At 42.5% G+C, this 24081-nt stretch overlaps 1 protein-coding gene across 8 annotated transcripts in view; it reads right to left on the bottom strand.

The window, feature by feature from the left end:
• nckap1 (NCK-associated protein 1) overlaps positions 1-24081 on the bottom strand; it is a 247554-nt gene that overhangs the window by 67502 nt on the left and 155971 nt on the right. For all 8 annotated transcript variants that reach the window (XM_085985938.1, XM_085985933.1, XM_085985932.1 and 5 more), the window contains 4 exons: positions 15351-15444; positions 12689-12771; positions 3236-3316; positions 1484-1577 (listed from right to left, as the gene is read on the bottom strand). In XM_085985938.1, the coding sequence (XP_085842064.1) occupies positions 1484-1577; positions 3236-3316; positions 12689-12771; positions 15351-15444 (352 nt within the window). The remainder of the gene's footprint in view (positions 1-1483; positions 1578-3235; positions 3317-12688; positions 12772-15350; positions 15445-24081) is intronic.

The raw sequence follows: 24081 nt of genomic DNA, 5'->3' as shown, positions 1-24081 counted from the left end.
CCACGTATTCATCTGAATTATCCTTCTATTTCTACTCTGACTAGCACGTGTCACTGGTAACAAGCCTGAGAGGTCCTATTTTTTAAATTTACCTCCTAACTCCCTATATTCAGCTTTTAAGACCTCATCCTGTTTTTTACCTAGATCGTTGGTACCTATATGCACCACGACAACTGGCTGTTCACCCTCCCCTCCCAAAATGTTCTGCAGCCACTCAGAGACATCCTTGACCCTTGCACCAGGGAGGCAACACACCATCCTGGAGTCTCGTTTGCAGCTGCAGAAATGCCTATCTATTCCCCTTACAATAGAATCCCCTATTACTATAGCTCTACCCCTCTTTCCTCCCGTCCTGTGCAGCAGAACCACCCCTGGTGCCAGGAAGTTGGCTGCTGCTGCCTTCCTCTGATAAGCCATCCCCCCCTCAACAATATCCAAAGTGGTATATCTGTTTGAAGGGGGGGGGGGGGGATGACCACAGGGGGCTCCTGCACTACCTGCCTGCGCCTACTAATCTGCCTGGTGGTTACCCATTCCCTTTCTGCCCGTGCAACCTTTACCTGCGGTGTGACCAACTGATTAAACATGTTATTCACGAACAGAGACCCCTGGTGGTATGTGTGCACAAATCGTTGAAGGTGGCAGCGCAGGTTGAGAAAACAGTTAAAAAGGCTTACAGGATCGTGGGATTCATAAATAGAGGTATAGAGTACAAAAGTGTGGAAATTATGATGAATCTGTATAAAACACTGGTTCGGCCCCAACTGGAGTAGAGTGCCCAATTCTGGGCACCACACTTTAGGAAGGATGTGAAGGCTTTAGAGAGGGTGCAGAAAAGATTTACGAGAATGATTCCAGGAATGAGGGACTTCAGTTATGTTGAGAGGCTGGAGAAGCTGGGGTTGTTCTCCTTGGAGCAGACAAGATTGAAAGGTGATTTGATAGAGGTGTTCAAAATCATGAGGGATCTGGACAAAGTAGATAGAGGGAAACTGTTTCCATTGGCAGAAGGGTCGAGAACCAGAGGACACAGACTTAAGGTGATTGACAAAAGAACCAAAGGCGAAGCAAGAAAAAACTTTTTTACGCAGCGAGTGGTTAAGATCTGGAATTCACTGCCTGAAAGGGTGGTGGAGGCACATTCAATCACAGCTTTCAAAAGGGAGGTGGATAAGTATCTGAAGGAAAGAAATTTGCATGGCTACAGGGACAAGGCAGGGGAGTGGGACTAGCTGAAGTGCTCTTGCAGACAGCCGACACGGGCTTGACGAGCTGAATGGCCTTCTTCCGTGCTATAACCATTCTATTCTATGATTCAGTTATACTGAATTTTCCCAGGCTAACAATCTGATCTTACATTTAAGTCTGCACCAGAACCCCCAAAAGGGGAACTTTTATTGAACAAACTTCGTAAGATACAAACTCAAAAGGTCTCCCATCTGAAGATGCACTGATTTGCCCAGTTGCACATGCAGTCACATACCTGACTTCTGCGATGATAGAGCTACCACCAATGCTGGGTCAATTTCACAAGGCAAACCAGATGCTGAAGAAAGCTCATACACATTCATTGCAACCTGCATATGTTAAGAAACCACATTTACAGACAAAAAAATCCAACACATTTTAGGTTTAAGGTAATTTATCTAAAGAAGATAAATCTTTAAATAAAATTCTTTACACAATATGCATATGAAATCTTGTTACTAAATCCAAAACATAAGTAGATACAAAAATGTTTTAATCTTAATCTATTCAAATGGATCTTCTGTTGAATTGCTTACAGAAGTCTCAGGAATAGCATTTTATAAAGGAAGTGTGTATGGTATAGTGGTGGTGATAGGAAATTAGAGGGTCACATAATTGATTTGTGGGTGCGCTATTGTTCCTGAAGCCTGATTGCATCTATTCAGTTGCAATTATTTAATACATTAATTTGTGGTTGAGATGCTTGCCAACCCACCAGGATTGACCCGGAGTCGCAAGGAATTAAAGATTAATCTCCAGGACACTGCTGCGAGCAACCCAGGATTAAATCCACAGTGGCATTTAACAAAAAAATGTTTTTAAAAAAAAATTTCTTTGTACACTTTTGTTCATTAGTGATTAAAAAAAAAATATTGGACATGGGGAAAAAAGGCTGCTTGACTGGCAGTCAAGAATCATCCAATGAGGTAATGAAGAGTCTGCTTACTTTCCTATTGGCGTGGAAAGGCGACGCGATGCAAGTATAGGACGACCAATGGCAGGAGTGTGGGGGTGGGGTGGCTGGAGGCACCTTCAGGATTATGTCCAATCAGACAGAGTTGGCAACCCAACCCGAAGCCCAATTGGATACATTCACAGCACATTTATTTAGTTAACCAAATCACTGCTTGGCGTGACCCCGGCCAAGGAGTTTTTGGATTGTTGGGGACAAATTTATTGAATTTAGCAATTAATTGCTGGACTAGTGCTGAAGTTCAATTACATACACTAATTATTTAATGCTCGCTGGCTGGATTACTTCCCAAAAGCCCAATTTGTTGAGGCCAAATCTACTGCATTTAGTAGCTTCCCCCCATTGTATATGTTTACATAGAGAGTTTCCATTACAAACGTCAACATAAAAAGCATTACTCAGGGACTAGGGACTGGGTCACTGGCAAGGCTTGGAAGCTAAGCAGAGCCAGGCCTGGTTAGTACCTGGAGGGGTGACCATCAGGGAAGACCAGGTGCAGAAGGTCACGGAGGGAGCCCCGAGGAGGGGCGGTTGGTGAGAAGGTCACGGGAGGGGTCACGGGAGGAGCCACGGGAGGAGCGGCTGGTGAGCAGGCCCGGGCGGTGGGCTGAAGATTGTCGGACAGGAGGAATGGTGGAAATGGAATGGCGGCGCGCACCGACGCAGCGGCTTTGCTTCTCCCAGTCATGGGAGCTTGCAAGATCACATTTCGTTGTTCATGTACTTGTGCAATGACAATAAAGTTGAATTATTATTATTATTAAGAGGAAGTAAGATTTGTAGACAGGAAGTGCACACCATATGCAAGAATTATTATATTGATGTATGCAGCATATTAAATGACTATACAAAAATCTTATGAAAATTTAAATGTGTCTAATTAATACAAGGTTGGCTTTCTGCAAACTGTAGCCCTACCTAATTAGCACTAATGGGCACTCTACTTCAAATGATCAAAATATACGCATAAATAAATACTTAAGTCTTTAAAATTTAGCATGTAAACACCATTACCTTCATATCTGTCTCCCTTGGAATGTGGTCCTTGAAATCTTCAACTGAACTTACAAGGAAGGGAATGTGGCAGGACAGGACCTGATAAAGAAATAGTCAACTTATTAGGTAATTAGCAGGTTTGCAAATCAAGTCCTAGGGATCACATTCATCATCAAAACGTGCTAAAAGTCTCAATTACAAATACCCAGTCCTCAGAAATGAAAATTCCACTCTTGTATTAACCCTTTTTCCTGCTGGTAGAAGAGGTCCAGGTTTGGCAGTGCTGCGAAGGAGTTTTTGGCATCCTGAGGCATTCAGAGAGGGGTCTCGGGATTTGGAAGCCGATGAAGAAGGTCTCAGAATCTGGAAGCAGCAGGGCCTTGGGTCTGGCTCCTTGCACTGAGAGATGATGATTCTGAGGCACAAGAGTACTGGGAATAGGATTTCGAAAGTCCGCAAGATAAGGGGAGACAGGTGCTGGAGCATTGGGGCTGGTAGGGGCATGATCTGGTAGAGTCGGGGGGGGGGGGGGGGGGTGGTGCGGGGGAGGGCGGAACTTGGGTCTGGTAGTGTGGAGTAGGAGGAGCTACAGTCTAGCAGGATTGAGGAGACTTGGGAAAATGCGATTTAAAATCTCATCCATTTTGGGGCTTCAGTGCTTCCCACCTTCCCCCTCATTATCCCACAGCACGACAAGCGCTTTTCCCGCCAAGTTCCTGGCAGTTCCAGGAACTTGGTAGCAGCTGCCAAAGAAAAGCCCCAATGGAGCAGTTGATTCTTGGGCCACATGCAGATGAGGTCAGTGGCAGCAAGGCGCAGTAAGTGTTTTCAACAACTTACAGGCTGGAAATGCAGCGAGAAATCAGCCAGGTATCATGGGGAGGCAGCAACAGCTCGAATTGCCTGATGATCATGGGCTCGAGGCAAGAAGAGCTGCTGCTTACAGTTCAGAAACCTGAAAGATCAGAAGGAGTGTGTCAAATAGGAAAAATGAGCCAGAGGTAAAAATAAGAAATGAGGCTGGAAATTGCAAGGTTAAGTCCCACAGTAAAGTATTACAGACAGGAGTAATGGATATGATGTGACAACTATATAGGGAATGTTCCACATACAGAAAATGTGCACTCTACATGAGACTATATATTATCGATATATCCTCAGGTTACTGAAATACGATGGCATCCGAATGTATTTTCAAAAATATACTTTGAATGAGTTCATTGGTTACCCTTCTGTTCCTTTTAAGTTGTTTTGTTATCTGTTGGCTGACTGTTGATTCTTGAAATGGTAGTTTTCATGCTCTCCTGCTACTTGTTTCCTGGTACATCTACCTGCTCAGCTGTAATTTATTGTTCTTTTATGAATATATCTGAGCCAATTACGTGCAAGTATGGTATACACTTTGCAAGTGTGATGCTTTCAAGTGCGATGGTGCTGACACAAAGAGCAGATTGTATACAGAGTGAATAGAATACAAGAGGAGTAGGCCATTCAGCTCCTCGAGCAAATTCCGCCGTTCAACTACATCATGGTTGACCTGTACCTATACACCATTTAACCCATATCCCTTGATACCATTACTTGATAAATATCTGTGGATTTCATTCTTGAAAATTTCAATTGATCCAGCATCCAGTCTTTTGGGGGAGTGAATTCGACACTTCCACTACCCTTTGTGAAAACGTGCTCCCTGATTTCACTCCTGAATGGCCCAGCTCTAATTTTAAGATTGTGCCCACTTGTTCTGGATTCCCCCACCAGAGGAAATAGCTTCTCTGTATCTACTCGATCAAATCCTTTTATCATTTAAAACACCGTAATTAGATCACCCCTCAACCATTTAAACTCAAAGGAATATAAGTAACCGGTCCTCACAATTTAACCCTTGAAGCCGTGCATCATTCTGGTGAATCTGCACTGTAATCCCTCCAAGGCCAGTATATCGTTCCCGAGGTGTGGTGCCCAAAACTGCATGTAGTGCTCCAGATGGCGTCTGATCAAGGCTCTGTACAACTGAAGTACAACTTCTGCCCCTTTGTATTGCAAACCCCTTGAGATAAAGGCCAACATTTCATTAGCCTTTTTGATTACTTTTTGTACTTGTATACCAGCTTTCAGTGATTTGTGTACCTGGACATCCAAATCCTTTTGCTCTTCTTATAAAATGTTAGTCTCTCGCCATTAAGAAAATATTCTGATTTATCTTTCTTGGATCCAAAGTGGATAACCTCACACTTCCCCACATTGGGCAAAACTGTAGCAGATGGAGTTCACTCACTTACAATCTGTCTATATCCCTTTGTAACTTCCTGCTTCCATCTACACAATTTACTATGCCTCCTAACTTAGTGTCATCTGCAAACTTGATATATAACTCTCTATTCCTTTGTCCAAGTCATTGATATATATGGTGAAAAGCTGAGGCCACAGTACAGATACCTGGATAACACCACTTGTCACATCCCACCAGAGTACAGAGTACATTCGCTTTATCCCTACTCTCTGTCGCCAACCTCCCAACCTGTTATTAACCCATGTCACAAGGTTACCTCCAGTTCTGTGCACTTTTATTTTTGTTAATAATCTCATGTGGAACCTTATGAAATGCCTTCTGGAAGTCCATATAGGCAACATTAATAGACACTCCCCATGCGTGAAGATGCCTCATAGGGTGCTCCTTATCTGTGCAACTCTCTCTTTGGCCATCTTTTGCCCTTTCTCCCCAAATCCCCTCTCTTCCACCGATTAAGTTCCCTTGGTTCCAATAGTGGGTGCATTTTAGCCTTAACTAGAAGTTCAAGCTGCAAGTTTAAAGTTGCCTGGGCCTGCTGCCCATCCCCCAACCATGCTTGCGCTTTGTTTTTTTTTATCAGTGAGCACTGGATCTTAGCTCAAATTTGGCTTCCAAATTCCTGGACTTCTCTGTCATCAAGACTACACTACCACTGGACTACACTGTACGACTCCGCTGCCATGACTCTAATCTGCTATTCAGTAGCTTAATTTTTAATGGTAACTTTGTTTAGTTTACAACCCATCCTCAACACTGCTATTACCTGCTGAGTTTATGACTGCCCTACTGGTGGTTCAGTATTATTTTGCTACAGTGAGATTCTTGGCTAGAAACTCATTCTCGTGGGCCAAAATCCATTTCTTCACTGCTTCTAGATCTTAGTGAACTCCGACTTTGCCACAGTTTTTCTATCCCACAATCGATTCGGCACACCTCCTGGCTCTTTATTCCCACAGAAATATCTCCAGCAGTGTCTCAAGATATTCTACCTTTCAAATAGATTCTGGACTCATTTTCCCTCCACACCTATCTCTGAACCTGAACATCAGTTTGACGATACTCCAAGCTGACTCCACCCTATCTACGTCAACTTATCCCACCACGGGACCTCGAATATAATTTTAGACTCCCTCCCTATTGTCTCCTCTATATTCCTCGTTTATTACCAGGACATATCTATCCCAATTTGCTATATATACATTGCTACGTAACTTGAGTTTCTGTGTCCATTCGCGTGCACATTTTTGCTGCCGATCCGGACCCGAGCCCTTCTCTTCACCACCCCCCCCCCCACTGATTTTTCTTCATCTCTTAACCCCTCCTTGGCCCCTCTCTCCTGTCATCATGCCTCCTTTCATTCCTTGCCTCTTGGATACTCTGCCCCACCAAATTGCTACCCCAACCATTCAGCACTCCTCAATCTTCCTGCTCTCCTCCTGCCATCCCAGGCTTGATTCCCTCTTAGGTAAGCTTCCAGGTTCCCTTTGTGCCTCTCTATTGAGGCACTTATTACTGCCTCCTTGCAAGCAGCAACCCCAACTGCCCCAACCTACTCTCACTCACATTCCCGCCCAGCGTGCCCGTGGGGCTCTAATCTTGCCAATCACCTTCCTGTCCCATTCACCCCTCCCAGCAGTGACCCTATGGACTCTGCCAGTGGATCAGCCATCGCCGCCCCTCTCCGCATCTTCCTCCAGAATGTTCGCTCATTTGTGAACAAGGCCCTTGCCATCCATGAGCTTATTGTGGATGACTGCTTCAAAATCGTGGCCTTGAAAGAAACTTGGCTGACGGTTGATGACACCTTCCCACTTAATGAAGCCTCCCCCACCTGGCTATACCTTCCACCACTTGCTTCGCCCAGACTGCTGTGGTGGCTGTGTGGCCCTCACCACCAAATCACACCTTAGTCTGCCCCCCCAACTCCTCTGGCACATTCTCCTCCTTTGAGCATCTCACCATATTTTCTTTTAAAATCCTCGTTCTAAACCGCCCACCTAAATACCACTCCAAGTTTCTCACTGAGGATCATCCTGGAATGCAAAGATAACTCCCGGCTTCTCTTCACTACAAACTGTCTTCTTAAACACCTCTCCCCTGCCCCCTGCCCCCTCCACCCTCGCCTCCAGTAACAAGTGCGAGGAGCTCATGGACTTCTTTGTCACTAAGATTGAGACTATCCGTTCAGCAGCCTCTGCCGCTTCGCTCCTTTCCTCTGGCCCACCAGGCAAAACTTCCTCTAAGGTTGCCCCCTGCCCAAGCCCTGAACTCACATCCGTCTCTAGTTTCTCTGCTATCTCCCCATATGATGCTCTCTGAGCTCATCTTGTCTATGAAACCCACCACCTGCTCTCTCAACCCTATTCCCACCAAACTGCTGACAACCAAGCTTCCCTTCCTGGTGTCCACATTAGCTGATATTGTTAACGGTTCCCCTTCCGCATGTACTGCCCCCCTTCCCCTTCAACTGTGCTGTCACCACCCCCATCAAAAAACCTGCCATTAACCCATCCGTCCTTGCAAACTACTGACCAATCTCTAACCTCCCTTTCCTCTCCAAAGTCCTTGAACGTGTTGTTGCCTCCCAAATCCATGCCTAACTTTCCTGCAACGCCATGTTTGAATCCCTCCAATCAGGTTTCCACCCCTGCCACAGTACCGAAACAGCTCTTATCAAAGTCACAAATTATATCATATATGACTGTGGCCGTGGTAAACTATTGCTCCTCAACCTTCTCGACCTGTCTGCAGCCTACGACATGGTTGACCACACCATCCTCCTCCAATGCCCATCGTCCAGCTGGGTGGGGCTGCCCTTGCCTGGTTCCATTCCTATCCATCCAGTCATAGCCAGTGAATCACCTGCAATGACTTCTCTTCCGGCTCCCACGCCTTTACTTCTGGAGTCTCCCAAGTATCTATCCTTGGCCCCCTCCTATTTCTCATCTACATGCTGCCCCTCGGTGACATCATCCAAAAACCTGACAGGTTCTACATGCATTCTGACGACACCCAGCTCTATCTCGCCACGTTTCTCAACTCCTCCACCTACTTCCGATTTATCACGCTGCTTGTCTGACATCCAGTACTAGATGAGCAGCAATTTCCTCCAACTAAATATTGGGAAGACCGAAGCTACCGTCTTTGGTCCCCGCCACAAACTCCATTCCCTAGCCACCGATCCATCCCTCTCCCTGGCCACTGTCGGAGACGGAACCAGACCGTTCGAAAACTTGGCCTCACATCTGACCCTGCGATGAGCTTCCAGATACCTGCTCCATCCCCAAGACCGCCTACTTCTACCTCCGTAACATCACCCATCTCTGCCCCTGCCTCAGATTATCTGCTGCTGAAACACTCATCCATGCCATTGTTACCTCTAGACTTGACTATTCCAATGCTGCCCTGACTGGCGTCGCATCTTCCACCTGGTTTTCAAATCCCTCCATGACCTCACCCCCCACCATCGCCCTCCGTAACTTCCCCCAGCCCTACAATTCCCCGAGATCTTTGCACTCCTTCAATTCTGGCCTCTTGCGCATCCTCGATTTTAATTGCTCCACCATTGGTGGCCGTGCTTTCAGCTGCCTAGGCCCGAAGCTCTGGAATTCCCTCCCTAAACCTCTCCACCTCTCTCTCGTCCTTTAAGATGCTTCTTAAAACCTACTAGTGGCATAAATAGAGATAAATGGGTTTGATCTAATAGCCATTACAGACGTGGTTGCAAGGTGACCAAGGTTGGGAACTAAATGTTCCAGGGTACTTGACGTTTCAAAACGACAGGCAGAATGGAAAAGAGGGGGGGGGGGGGTGGTTTCCCTGATAATAAAGGATGACCTAAGGACAGTAGAGAGAAAGGATCTCGGCTTGGAAGATCAGGAAGTAGAATCAGTATAGGTGGAGATAAGGAATAACAAGGGGCAGAAAACACTGGTGGTAGTAGTATATAGGCCCCCTAACAGTAGCTATACCGTTGGACAGAATATTAATCAAGAAATAGTAGGAGCTTGTAACAAAGGTAATGCAATAATCGTGGGGGACTTTAATCTTCATATAGACTGGACAAATCAAATTGGCAAAGGCAATCTGGAGGATGAGTTCATGGATTGTATTCGGGACAGCTTCCTAGAATCATACGTCATGGAACCAACCAGGGAACAGGCTCTTTTAGATCTTGTATTATGTAATGAGACAGGGTTAATCAGCAATCTCACAGTAAAGGATCCTCTGGGGCAAAGTGATCATAATATGTTAGACACGTCACTCTCAAACTTAATGTGAAATTCTAAGTCTGAAACTAGAGTCTTAAACTTAAATAAAGCCAATTACATAGGTATGAGGGGCGAGTTGGCTGAGGTAGTTTGGAAAAATAGATTAAAAAGGTATGGCGGTAGATAAATAGTGGCTAGCATTTAAAGAAATATTTCATAATTCTCAACAAAAATACATTCCATTAACAAAAACTCCACGGGAAAAGTGATCCATTCGTGGCTAACTAAAGAAGTTAAGGATAGCATTAGATTGAAAGAAGAAGCTTATAATGTGGCAAAGAACAGCAGCAAGCCTGAGGATTGGGAGAGTTTCAGAAACCAACAAAGGATGATCAAAAAGTTAATAAAAAAGGGAAAAAAATAGAATGAGAGAAAACTAGCAAGAAATATAAAAACAGATTGCAAGAGTTTCTACAAGGATGCGAAAAGGAAGAGAGTAGCAAAAGTAAACACTGGTCTCTTAGAGGCTGAGGCAGGAGAAATGATTATGGGGAATAAGGAAATGGCAGAAACGTTAAACAAATATTTTGTATCTGTCTTCACAGTAGAAGACACAAAAGGCATACCAAAAATGGTGGCGAACCAAGGGTCTAATTAACGTAATTAATATATGTAGAGAAAAAGTAAGAGAGAAACTAATGGGACTAAAAGCAGACAAATCCCCTGGAACCGACGGCCTACATCCTCGGGTTCTAAAAGAGGGAGCTGCAGAGATAGTGGATACATTGGTTGTGATCTTCCAAAATTCCCTAGATTCTAGAACGGTCCCAGCGGATTGGAAGGTAGCAAATGTAACACTGCTATTCAAAAAGGAGGGGAGAGAGGAAACCGGGAACTACAGGCCAGTTAGCCTGACATCAGTTGTCAGGAAAATGCTGTAATCCATTGTTAAGGAAGTGGTACCAGGGCACTTAGAAAATCATAACATGGTTAGGCAGAGTCCACATGGTTTTATGAAAGGGAAATCATTTTTGACAAATTTATTAGGGTAACTGGGTAGATAAAGGGGAACCACTGGATGTAGTATGCTTGGATTTCCAAAAGGCATTCGATAAGGTGCCACATAAAAGGCTATTACACAAGATGAGGGCTCATGGGGTTGGGGGCAACATAGCAGCATGGATAGAAGACAGGTTAATGGACAGAAAACAGAGTAGGGATAAACAGATCTTTTTCAGGTTGGCAGGCTGTAACTAGTCAGGTGCCGTAAGGATCAGTGCTGGGGCCCAAGCTATTTACAATCTATATTAATGACCTAGATGTAGGGACCGAGTGTAATGTATCCAGGTTTTCTGACAATACAAAGCTAGGCGGGACAGTAAGCGGTGAGGAGAACACAGAGTCTGCAAAGGGATATAGATAGACTAAGTGAGTGGGTAGTAAGGTGGCAGATGGAGTATAATGTAGGGAAATGTGAGGTTATTCACTTTGGTAGGAAGAATAGATGATTTTTTAAATGGTGAGAAACTTTTAAATGTTGGCGTTGAGAGAGATTTGGGTGTCCTTGTGCAAGAAACACAGAAAGCTAGCATGCAGGTAACAGCAAGCAATAAGGAAGGCAAATGGCATGTTGGCCTTTATTGCAAGGGGGTTGGAGTACAAGAGTAAGGAAGTCTTGCTACAATTGTACAGGGCCTTGGTGAGACCACACCTGGAGTACTGGGCACAGTTTTGGTCTCCTTATCTAAGGAAGGATATACTTGCCTCGGAGGCAGTGCAACAAACGTTCACTAGATTGATTCCTGGGATGAGAGGGCTGTCCTATGATGAGAGATTGTGCAGAATGGGCCTATACTCTCGGGAGTTTAGAAGAATGAGAGGTGATCTCATTGAAACATACAAGATTCTGAAGGGGATTGACAGGGTAGATGCTGAGAGGTTGTTTCCCCTGGCTGGAGTGTCTAGAACTAGGGGCCATAGTCTCAGGAGAAGGGGTAGGCCATTTAAGACTGAGATGAGAAGGAATTTCTTCACTCAGAGGGTTGTGAATCTTTGGAACTCTCTGCCCCAGAGGGATGTGGATGCAGAGTCTGAGTATATTCAAGACCGAGATAGATAGATTTTTGGACTCTAGGGGAATCCAGGGATATGGAGATCGGGCGGGAAAGCGGAGTTGAGGTCGATGATCAGCAGGCTTGAGGGGCCATATGGCCAACTCCTGCTCCTATTGCTTATGTTCTTACCTCTTTGGCCAAGCTTTTGGTCATCTGTCCTGATATCTCCTTCTGTGGTTCGGCGTCAAAATTTTGATTACTAACGCTCCTGTGAAGCGCCTTGGAACGTTTTACTACATTAAAGGCGCTATATAAATGCAAGTTGTTGTCGTTGTCCACCTGGTTAGTGACCAATATTCCCTTTAGGTTGTACAGTGCTCTGGAGTTCCCGCGCAGCCGGCTCACCAGCTTTTAAATGCAAAAACCGCACATGCGTAGATTTTTGAATGGGCCACGCAGCCATTGCGTGGCCCCCCAAAAAAATTAGAGGGAGCATCATTAATGACCTTCTCAAAAAATTCAGCTACATTAGTCAGACATGACCGACCCTTCACAATTCCACGCAGACTGTTCAAATGCTCAGTTGCTCTCCTTGATGTTATATTTCAGTAACTTCTCCACAACGGACAGTAAACTGACAAGCCTGCAGTTTTCTGGTTTCACCCTCCCCGTCTTAAATAATGGAAGGAACATTTGCAAATAATGGAGTGACATTTGTTAGAAGTTAGAATGTTTATTATATTCTGGCTAACAAACTTTTTTTTTTTTTCCCTCAGGAGTCCCTTTAATCCATTGCTCTTGTAAAATATTTCCTCATCTAGTGACACCAATGCTATTTCTAGTGTTGTTACACAGCATTCAGTAATTTGACGACAATTATTCGTAGGATATATGCAACTCTGTCAGTACTTACATCTCTCAGTGCTTCCTGCGCTAGTGAACGAAATGATAAGATAACACCAATTATTGTCATCCTCTTCAATACGCTGTCAACCGCTAGATTAGTTAAGGACACAAAAAGTAGAAGGCAGTGTTATTTAGAAATTTTATTCATGAGACCGATCAGTAATAATGCACAAAATATGTGCCAAACATACAACAGGTCAATCAGTAGCTTTTATACATGGACTTGCACTGCACTGAAACATTTTCAGCAGTCTTTCGGATTAATTACCCAATAATTAAACTTCAATATACTGTACAAAGAAACTACGTGTTGCGGACTTTTAAAAAAAAAGTTATATTCTGAAATATTCTTGTGTGAAATATGGGTGGTTCCAAGACTATTCTTTTTCAAAAAGGATAGGTTAAATTGCTTGAAGGTAATATATAGAATGTATCGAGAGTATGTAGAGTTTTGAATGGACGTTTTATGAAATGCCACTTAAGCATGGTTAAATTTGATGGCATTTTAGTTAAGATACTATAACGAAGGACAAAGCCAAAGTTAGCTCTTCTTCCCCAATTATTTTTGGGTGCTGGTAGAACTAATTCCATTTTAAAAACAGAAATGAATTAATGAAATGTTGCAATACTAAATTGTTGCTGTGATGTAAAAAAGCAACAGCTGGTGACACTACGCAGAGCTAGTTCTCATCTATTTTCTGTCTCAACACCAAGCTTATATACCTGTTGAATCAAAACCTTTAAACGCTTCATCAGAGTGCACTGCATGGGATGAGTGTCTATTTCAGAACTTGAAATGCAGAGTAATTATCCCTTCAGTTATCAAAGCTCTGAGCCTTTAATTTATATTTTACCAGTATGTTCCTGTGTAGCTTTAGATATTTTCCTAAATATTGCCAAAATCTAAATACAGCGGAAAAAAAAACACAATTATTGTTGTGTTTTGCTAAATTGTAACAAGCATTATAAACTACATTAAGACAAAATATCTGCACCAAAGTAAAATTGTTAATAGTTTGTGGCCTGAGCAAGTCCTGCTCCAGAATTTTTTGGAAGTGCTAATTATTCATTAAAATAACAGTATTCAATAAAACAGAATTCCTGTGTTTCCAGGTCACTCTAGGACAGATCTAACGTGGCTCTCATGTCTGTCTCCTTTGATGATGTGGATAGAGGTGGGGCTAATCTAATTTTTCCAACCTCCCTTTCCAGCATCTCCTCCTCCCCACACAATTATCAGACTGTCGCGTCAGGCACTATTTTAATTGAAAAACGACATGTTTCCAGCAGGATGGAAAATCCAGACCAGTGTTGCTATTTTCTCAGCAGATAGGAAATCAGGAGCTGCGGAGGATCTAGAAAAAATGTCCTTACAGTAAAGTCCGCTGGACTGATTACAGATTTCCTTCGGTTTACCACCTAATTCAACTTAATTAAGGAAACTTAATTCAACTCAAAGCCAGTGCACCAAGGTGTAAGGATTTAAACCATTATCTAGCATTAAACTTTTTTTTTTTTTTTAAAGCCAAGATTTAAAAGAAAAAGACACTTAATTCTCCCCAATGCCCAAGTGCACATTGCACAAAGGTCCCAGGTTGACCCCTTGTCTGTTTTGAGTTAGCTGATAACCTGTCTCAAAACAGCTACCCGTCTCCACAACTAGTTACTGTGGAATGCTGCAGTGCACTCTTAAGTTAGGTTACAAAGTCTGCTGGGAAAAGATTAAGGCTTTGCCCAAATCAAGATTTGTTTTTATGTTCATCACCATAATACCCTGCCAAGTAATTTCAACAAAGAGCCAAAAATGAATTTCTGTAATTTCCTTCCTTGCCTGGATGAAACTACAAAAGACAAAACTATGAAATGCATTGTGATTTTCTTCTAAACAAAAGTGAATATAAAAATGATTATCCTGATGAATGTCATTTGCCTTTCCCTATGTTACCAATCAGCACCTTTCTCACTTAATAAACAGACCACCTTTTCAATACTGCCAGGTTTAGTTTGGCAAAAATACAAAAGAATATAAGTGGAGTAGAACTAGTGGCTGCCATCCCTTTTTAAAAATTTGCACACCAAATACAACACTTGGGTCTTAGAAAATCTGAAATCATTCCAGCATGGAACAATATTAAGGAGGAGGTCTATTGACTGGAGTGCATGGGGTTAAGTTTCTCTGGCAACTTTCAATAGAGTCAAGCCCAAATGTTTCTCACTAAAGTAAAATTATTGGGACCAAAGTCTGTTTTCCCAGCCTCATATCCTAACAATCACATGCAAGCCAAAAAAAAAGCTTTTGGTAAATAAAAATGTATAGGTACTGAAAGAACACAAAAGCCTTTACAAATTATGGTTTTGTTTTTGGTAACTGAAGTCTGCCCTGACTAAGTTTAGAAAGGGTTCGGTCATTTTCTTCCCCCTTTAAAAAAAACCGACACACCTTTAAACGGAAGTAGCAATACCCTGTAATTTGTATTAAATTATGGCAAAGTGCAAGATTTAAAAATTTACAGTATTCGATATCCTTGTGATTTTCTTGTGTGAAATGTGAAGATGGAATGCTCAGAAGTATAATTTCATTGCAACAGGGAGGTTGTGTCAACACAGATTTCAAAATCATTACATTGTCTCCCCAGTTTCGGTAATTTGAGAACATACTCAATACCCACATGTTAATCTTTTGAAGAGTGCTGCCATCTGGTCTGGCTTGTCAAAGCTGGTCCTCATTTGTGTTAGCACGTCAACATTCTCCACCACCAGTTTCTAAGAAGAAAGGATACTCAGTATCAGACAGTTTGTCAGATAACCAAAATCAAACAGATATTTCAATCTGGCAAAAGGAAATTAGGTTTATAAGCTCCAGATGGCTCAACAATCTTTGGTTCCCAAAGAGATTAAAAGTCTGCAGATCAGACCAGTCCATGTTTGGCCCAACTTCTGAAACACTCATGATATTTCACAGTTTCTCTGTCTTTCCACTTTCAATCCAAAAGAAAACAGCGGGATTGGATAAGACTTCCAGCTCAATTTGTCCCTTCTTTGTTTCTCTCCTCTTCAAATCTTCATCCCGTGATGGAATGACCAACATTCAATCAGCATGACTCTTCTCAATGAGAAGCTGAGGCACAGAAGGTGACTATGATTAGGTCAGCTATTGTATCATGAGTTATTTAAAAAATATATCTTACTTTTAAAAAGATACAGGACTTTTACAGTCTAATCACAAAGGTAATGCTGGGTCTTATCTGCAGTATTTCTTCAAAATTATATTAAATCATTTTGTTCTCCAATATCCCCCCGCCTTTATCACTTTACAGAAGTCAGCAACGCATACTTTAGTACAGTTCCACAGGCAGCTACACTAGTACACTCAAGTGTCAGTTCTTCATGTCTGATCCTAGAAAGCAAGCATCATTGGGCAATTCAGCTGTGGTGGCCATCACAGTTGAACCCCATCCTATTTCAGTTCATGTCCACACGGGTGTTTTTCTAGCTAAGGCTGGGAGGAAGGGAAAGATAGGGAAGGGCTGCTACATGGTGATCTAGGTGGGAAGTTTTCCACTTGCTAATTCAGGCCCCATCAAATGATCAAACATGGGAGTTTCTATGACGCTTAGTACCACACCACATAGTGAATTTGGGGGAAGGAAAGTCTAGAAGAGTGCTCACTCCTTGTATATTGGTAACATTTTTATAAAAAGTGATTAAAGAAAAATCAAGTTTTTTAAGCAACCATCAGTTTGGGTCTCCCCAATACTATGCCGCTCCATGACATGGCTCTACTGGTTGCTATAGTAGCCACAAATGTAGATTAGCCTGGGAGACAATCTGCTACCACCACAACCCAGAAAAATATACTACCTGCTTGCAGCGCATTTTTTGGGCTGAGTGGCTCTTGATTAAGTCAACGCCCCGATTGCAGTCAATGAAACTGCCCCAGGACATATGGGGCTACTCTCTTATTGACACCAGTTTAGTGGTGAAGAGACCTAATCTGTCACGATTCAATGGGAATGCAAATTTGATTTAAAGAAATCAATTTTAATAAATATATTTTTCCCATTAAACAATAAAGAACACATACTTTGGAAAAAATGAATTCCCCTAGGACTTTCCTTCCCTTTAGCTACTGGGTCAGATGAGAAGCCCATGTTACATTATTACTGAAGAACATTATTAGATTAATCATATTTTGCATAATCTTTGTTATTTGGTAGAAAACACATTCACATAACAGTAATTTCATATTAGAATACAGAAAACACTGAAATGGAAAAAAATAAAGCTCAGGAATTGACATTAACTCTGGCTAACTTTAGAAGATTTAGTCCAAGTTACACATTCCTATCTTCCTTCCAACCCCCTCCTCCCCAAAGAAATAAATTACTTTCATATGAAGGCAAAAGGTTAAATGGCCTTTTGTATGTAAGGGATACCAACTGCCAATACTGTTTTCACACAATAATAAACTCCCTTGAGGTTGACCGCAAATGAAAAATAATTTGATTTCAGAAACAGAAGAATGTCCTCCATAGCCTGTGGGGATCATGTTTCTTATGCTTATTTAAAAGTTTCATCTGCGGGCTATTTTCAAATAAGTTAATGTTTCTGTATATTCTAATCATTTTATAAATACAGGATGTAGTAATTTGCAAATGTTGCTGGTACTAATGTAGTACAGGAAAATAAGGTCAATGTTATACACCAATTGTGTTAATTCTAATGGTTGCAAAGCCTTCAACAGTCAGATTTCTGCTTGTTTAAATTGTATACAAAGTTTTGAATTACACTTTGATTTATATTTTAGATTAGAATGAAAATACTTTGGAATGCATCACATCTCACTTGTGTGCAGTTTAAGAGAAAAAGACATTAATTTTAGAAAGAATATATTTTAAATTACATGCAAGATGCCTATTTATAGTTAAACTTTTTTTGGGAGGGTAGAAGAGGAGAAAGAGGTGGTGCGAGCTGTTTGCAGAATTATCTCTCACAATTATAATTTCCAAAAGTCAACAATCTCACTCACAGAAGTTACATAACATTACACTATACTTTTAATCAAGTCTTCGAAGAAACAATTTATCTATCCCAAGATGAAAAAGCTTAAAAGGAAGAACATTCTGGGGGAAAGAGAGGATAAACACTTTTTGTTGAAAATACTCTACCACTTTATAGAAGGATATAATATCTTCAGTCAATTTTTGTTTCCTCACCAGCATGGAGACCCTCGAGTCAGGTCGTCCTCACTGCTAGGCTGCTCTGGCAACCAGCTATTTTGGAATTTAATGGAATTATTATCCCTCAAGTTTAGTCTATAAAATATCAGTACTTCTTTGCACTTAGATTTAGCACAATAATGCTAATTTCCTAAATATTCCTTGCAACACTTACCGACTGTTTTTAATTATCTTAAAGCCATTACATTATTAAAGGCAAGTAAGTTTTGCGAGAAATGCTGGATGCAAATTACTACCACAGGCTGGGGAAGTACAAACTTATCCAATTTGATTACTGAACATTACAACTAGATTGATACAATATGTGAGACAACTTAATGTTACAATTCATATTATGTACTATAATAACTCAAGGACTAAATGACTATGTACAAAAAGGGAGTCTTTTGCTAAGGATGCCTCTCATATTAAAATGTTCATACTTTTGGTGAATCTCTGATTCAACACAAAGAGCTCTTTATAATTCTTTTGTATTTGTAGGATACCCTCCAGAAAGAAATGGATCAGGAAGCAGAACCACACATAACTACCAGGAATAGATGTATATGTTTATTATACAATTACTTGATTTTTAAATCTGTAAATTACAGTACTTACAAAAAGGGTTCTGTATACATGACAGACTTTTCCTCCACCATTTATTTCCTCTTACCATAATTTTCCTTTCTTAGTACCCAACCAAAGTGAAATTCTTGATATGCAAGTCTAGATAGTGAATATTGGTGAGCTATTGTACCATGAGGGTCATCACTGGAAAGGGATCTGGCTTTTGCCTGAAATCTAAACATGCACACTTTTAACAGGGGTCATGGGATAACAATCAGGAATGGGAACCCTTGTCGACCGGTTTTCTCTAGTCCAGGGATAATGAGGCTAACTGTACTGTTCTGCAGCTACTCCGATTAATATTGGTTAATTCGTCACAGCCTGGGAACTGAACAAAGGGCTTTCCTGGTGTGTGGCTCAGTACATCATCCAGTGCAATGACTCACTGAGAAGGTTAGTAAGATGCACAATTGGTGATGTGGAAGTATTCTTAAAAGAAAAATATACATGAATTTTTACTGCATAGCAACAAACAAAGAGTGAATAGGGGAGTGCTCTAATCAAGGATTTTTAAAAAAGGTTCCATCTATCTTACAAAGAGGGAATTAGAAGAATGCAAAACAAGCATAGTTGCCAACCAACACTTTCTGTGCAGACATAAGAAGTAGGAGCAGGCCATTTGGCCCTTCGAGCCTGCTCAACCATTCAATAAGATCATGGCTGATCTTCTACCTCAACTCCACTTTCCCGCCCACTCTCCATATCCCTGGATTCCCTTAATATCCAAAATCCATCGATCTCTGTCTTGAATATACTCAATGACTGAGCCTCCACAGCCCTCTGGGGTAGGGAATTCCAAAGATTCACCACCCTCTGAGTGAAGAAATTTCTCCTCATCTCAGCCCTAAATGGCCAACCCCTTATTCTGAGACTGTGACCCCTGGTTCTAGACTCCCCAGCCAGGGGAAACATCCTCCCTGCATCTACCCGGTCAAGCCCTGTAAGAATTTTGTATGTTTCAATGAGATCACCTCTGATTCTTCTAAACTCTAGAGACAGCCAGCTTCCTCCCCGCCCCACCTCCCCCCATCACCCGTTTGTGTGTCAGCTGTGGCTCAGTTGGTAGCATACTCCCCTCTGAGTCAGAAGGTTGTGGGTTCAAGTCCCACTCCAGGTTGACACTCCAGTACAGTGCTGAGGAAGTGCTGTACTGTTGGAGGTGCCGTCTTTCGGATGAGATGTTAAACCGAGGCCCTCGTCTGCTCTCTCAGGTGGACGTAAAAGATCCCATGGCACTATTTTGAAGAGGAGGAGAGTTATCCCCGGTGTCCTGGCCAATATTTATCCCTCAACCAACATAAAAAAGGTTGCTGTTTGCGGTGCGCAAAATTGGCTGCCAACAGTACAACAGTAATTACACTCCAAAAGTACTTCATTGGCTGTAAAACGCTTTGAGACGTCCGGTGGTCGTGAAAGGCGCTATGTAAATGCAAGTCTTTCTTCTTTCACTAGTGGACTCTTTGCTCTAAAAAATCTCTTACGGGGCTTGTCCTTCAGCGTGGGGCAGTCTGGAGAAGATAAAGTTGTTGAATTGCTGTATAGAAAATTATTTTTTTCTATTACGCAGTGGCCAAGTCTTAATACTCTTGTTGTAGAGTGGCAGAGAGATGTCCAATTGGAGCACAGGGTGAAAAATAAATAAATAAAATGGAAATGCAAGAGCCAACGGCTACTGCAACCAAAGTTCAGCAGCAGTTTCTGCCACACAGTGCACGCTGGGTAATGAAAAGGCTATTATTCACTCAGCACAGGCAGACTCCAACATTAGAAAGAAATTAATTGAATGTTTTATTTTAAACATTCTGATCAATAGAATCATAGGAGGCGGCCATTCAGCCAATCACACTTGTGTCGGCTCTTTGAAAGAGCTGTTCAATTTAGTCCCACACCCAAGCTTTTACCCCATTACCCTGCAATTTGGTTCTCTTCAAGTACATGTCCAATTGCCTTCTGAAAGTCCTATGGAATCTGATTCCATCTCCCTTTTAGGTAGTACGTTCCAGATCTTAGCAACCCAGTGTGTGAAGAAATGTCTCATTTCCTCTCCAGTTCTCTTGCCAATTACTTTAAATCTATGACCTTTGGTTACCGACCCACTTGCCAGAGGAAATAGTTTCTCGCTACGTGCTCTACCAAAACCCCTCTCAATTTTGAATCTTTCTCTCACTTAGGCAGTCCCTCGGAACCGAGGATGACTTGCTTCCACATTAAAAATGAGTTCGCAGGTGACTGATGAGTCCAAAGCGGGACCTACAGTCTCTGTCACAGGTGGGGCAGGCGGTGGTTGAAGGGGCGGGTGGGTGGGATGCTTGGGTTGATGTGCGCTCCTTGCGCTGACTGCGCTCGGCTTCCGCTTGCTCCCGAAGAGACTCGAGGTGTTCGGTGCCTTCACGGATGCTTCTCCTCCACTTTGTGCAGTCTTGGGCCAGGGATTCCCAGGTGTCGGTGGGGATGTTACACTTTTTCAAGGAGGCTTTGAGGGTGTCCTTGAAGCATTTCCTCTGCCCACCTGGGGCTCTCGCGCTGTGCCGGAGCTCCGAGTAGAGTGCTCGTTTTGGGAGTCTCTTATCGGGCATGCGGACAATGTGACCCGTCCATCGGAGCTGATTTAGCGTGGTCAAAGCTTCGATGCTGGGGATGTTGGCCTAGCGAGAATACTAACGTTGGTGCGCCTATCCTGCCAATGGATTTGCAGGATCTTGCGGAGGCAGCGTTGGTGGTACCTCTCCAGTGCTTTGAGGTGCCTGCTGTACATGGTCCATGTCTCTGAGGCATACAGCAGGGCGGGTATCACTGCTGCTCTGTAGACCATGAGCTTAGTGCCGGGTTTGAGGTCCTGGTCTTCAAACACACTCTTCCTCAGGCGACCGAAGGCTGCACTGGCACACTGAAGACGGTGTTGGACTTCGTCGTCGACGTCTGCCCTTGTTGACAAAAGGCTCCCGAGGTATGGAAAGTGGTCCATGTTGTCCAAGGCCTTGTCGTGGATTTTGATAATGGGGGGGGGGGGGGGGGGCAGTACTGTGTGGCGGGGACAGGTTGGTAGAGGACCTTGGTCTTACGGATGTTTAGTGTTATGCCTATGCTCTCGTACGCTTCAGTGAAGGTGTTGACGATGGTTTGGAGTTCGACCTCTGAGTGAGCGCAGACCTTTATTAGGTCTCCCCTTAACCTTCTCTGCTCCTAGAAGGACAATCCCAGCTTCTCAAATCTCTCCACATAACTAAAGTCCCTCATCCCTGGTATCATCCTGGTAAACCTCCTCTGTACCCTCTCTAGGGCCTTGACATCTTGTCTAAAGTGTGGTGCTCAGAACTGTACACAATACTCCAGCTGAGGCCTAACCAATGACTTGTAAAGGTTTAGCATGACTTCCTTGTTTTTGTATTAATTGTCCCTATTTACAAAGCCACGTATCCCATGTGCTTTCTTAACCGCCTTATCAACTTGCCCTGCCACCTTCAAAGATTTGTGAATATGCACTCTCAAGTGTCTCTGCTCTTTCACCCCCTCAAAATACCACTCAGATTAAACAGCCTCTCCATGTTGTTTCTCCCAAAGTGCATCACTTCACACTTATCCGCATTAAATTGCCATGTATCTTCCTGAGAGGACATGTATTTAGGAACTAAATTTTGCACCAGAGTTTACTTCCCCTTTCAAAATCTCTAAATCCACCACTGTAAAAATTGCACTTTTATGTACTTCAGTTTTCTCCCTAGGATATCTGATGGAATACTGGGTATAAGCTACAGCTTAAGTCAATGCAAGTTCACGTCCCACTGCACTCCCTTTGTATCTACTTTTTGTATGTCATATGCAAAGCTATTGAGTTTCAATTTTCATAGAAAAACAAATACTAATAAAAATCCTGAAATACAATACAATAAAGAGGAATTTAACTTTTTCAATCAACTTTAAATCAGTGGCATTGGTCATAGCCCTTTATACAGGTCTGTTTTTCATTTGTATGTTATTTTTTGGGACCGTGCCAGCTTTGTTGAAACGGTTCATCAGCTTTTCTGAGTTTTGTAGGTTGGCAAGTATGCATTAGAAAAATTAACCATCTGCATGTAGACTGTTGCACTCTTTCCTGTCTACATTTTCAATGCGAACCAAAAACTTACAAAAATCTTTTGTTCAATTTCTGACTCACTGTATTGGATCAATCACCCATTCGAACTTCCTGAGTTTAGTCTTTGTTGAGACACTCACTGCAATATCTCTTGTCTTTGTTTATATGAATTTTCCACATTACTAACGATTGATTTAATCTACCTCGAGTGTTTGATCGTTTATAGTAAAAACGAGTATTTGCATTTTAATGCAGCTATTGCAATAGGCATGTGCAGCATTTATGGATGCAATTCTTTGGTTGTGGTTTCTTGGTAGCTTGCTTTGAGTCATCCTCCTTCTCACTAGTGCTTTGTGACTCACACACCCCAATCACTTCTTCCCCTCCAACGAAGAGCATTTTTGAGGCTTGTTTATGAAAGGAGTGATAATTCCTCCCACAGACAGGAATTCCTGTGTATGGCAGACAGAAGGTTTAGCTGCCCACTCCTCAGTTAGGCAAAAACCTGGGTTGTCCCTCCCTGCAAAGATAATTTTCTTGTACCCCCATCCTTCTCTGCTCCGGTCCTTCTCTACCACATCCAAACCCTTCCTCTCCCTCCTTCCTCTCTTTCGCACCTCCTCTCCTCCTGTCCCTCCTCCCCTCTCTTCTCCAGCCTTCCCCCCGCAACTGGGTCCTACTTTCCCTCGTGCCCTCTAACCAGTATGCCTGGTAATATTACTTTGCTCAACACTCTTGTTCTTATAAAACCTCTGGCTATTGTTAACCATGTTAAATCTTTTCATCACTGTAAAATATGCTATTGCTGTCTATAGTGCAGTGACTTCCACTCTCTTACATTTTGTAGTTTTATTTGCATCTGTGCTTGTTTTTAACCTCTTTGTAGCTATTGCTATACATTTTTTAAATTACAAAAAGCATAAAAAAATAAATTTGTGGTTGTTTTACATTAAAACCTCACTCTTCCGATGAACATAGTTTTGAATTACATTGCGAGCTTTTAAAACTTCCTACAGATGTCGCTGTCAAAATATCACTAGGTAGTTCATTCAATTTAATACCAAAAAGGTTAGAAATCATAATCTGACACCAGGACACAGACACATATTCTTACAAAGAAAAAACATTTTTTTGTACCCTGCTGGTGTTAACAGCATGTTTAGCAAAAATATCAATTACCTGCTGCACAATTTACCTACACCACAATGCTGGGAATTTAGAAAGTGCAAAGTGATATAATGCAAATGGTGCTGTAATGCGTTTTGCCATATTGTAAGAACAAATTAGTTAATACATGAAATCTATATATATAAAGCGGTCGATCTGTCTGTCCTCGGGTGTGCGTCTGTCCGGCTATGCGCTCGAAAGTTATACCGCGTACCTACGCGCGCGTTACCTCCGAAGAAAGCTTACGCTTCCGGGACGCTGGTAAGCGTATTTACTTTTCGGTCGGACGAAAATTGTTCGCGCCTTATGCAA

The sequence above is a fragment of the Somniosus microcephalus genome, chromosome 4 (assembly GCF_052327205.1).
Source record: "Somniosus microcephalus isolate GS21.2 chromosome 4, FLI_Smic_1.0, whole genome shotgun sequence".
In the NCBI taxonomy this organism is placed as follows: domain Eukaryota; kingdom Metazoa; phylum Chordata; class Chondrichthyes; order Squaliformes; family Somniosidae; genus Somniosus; species Somniosus microcephalus.
The sequence above is the reverse complement of the archived record's forward strand: the minus strand, read 5'-3'. Positions and strand labels throughout refer to the sequence as shown.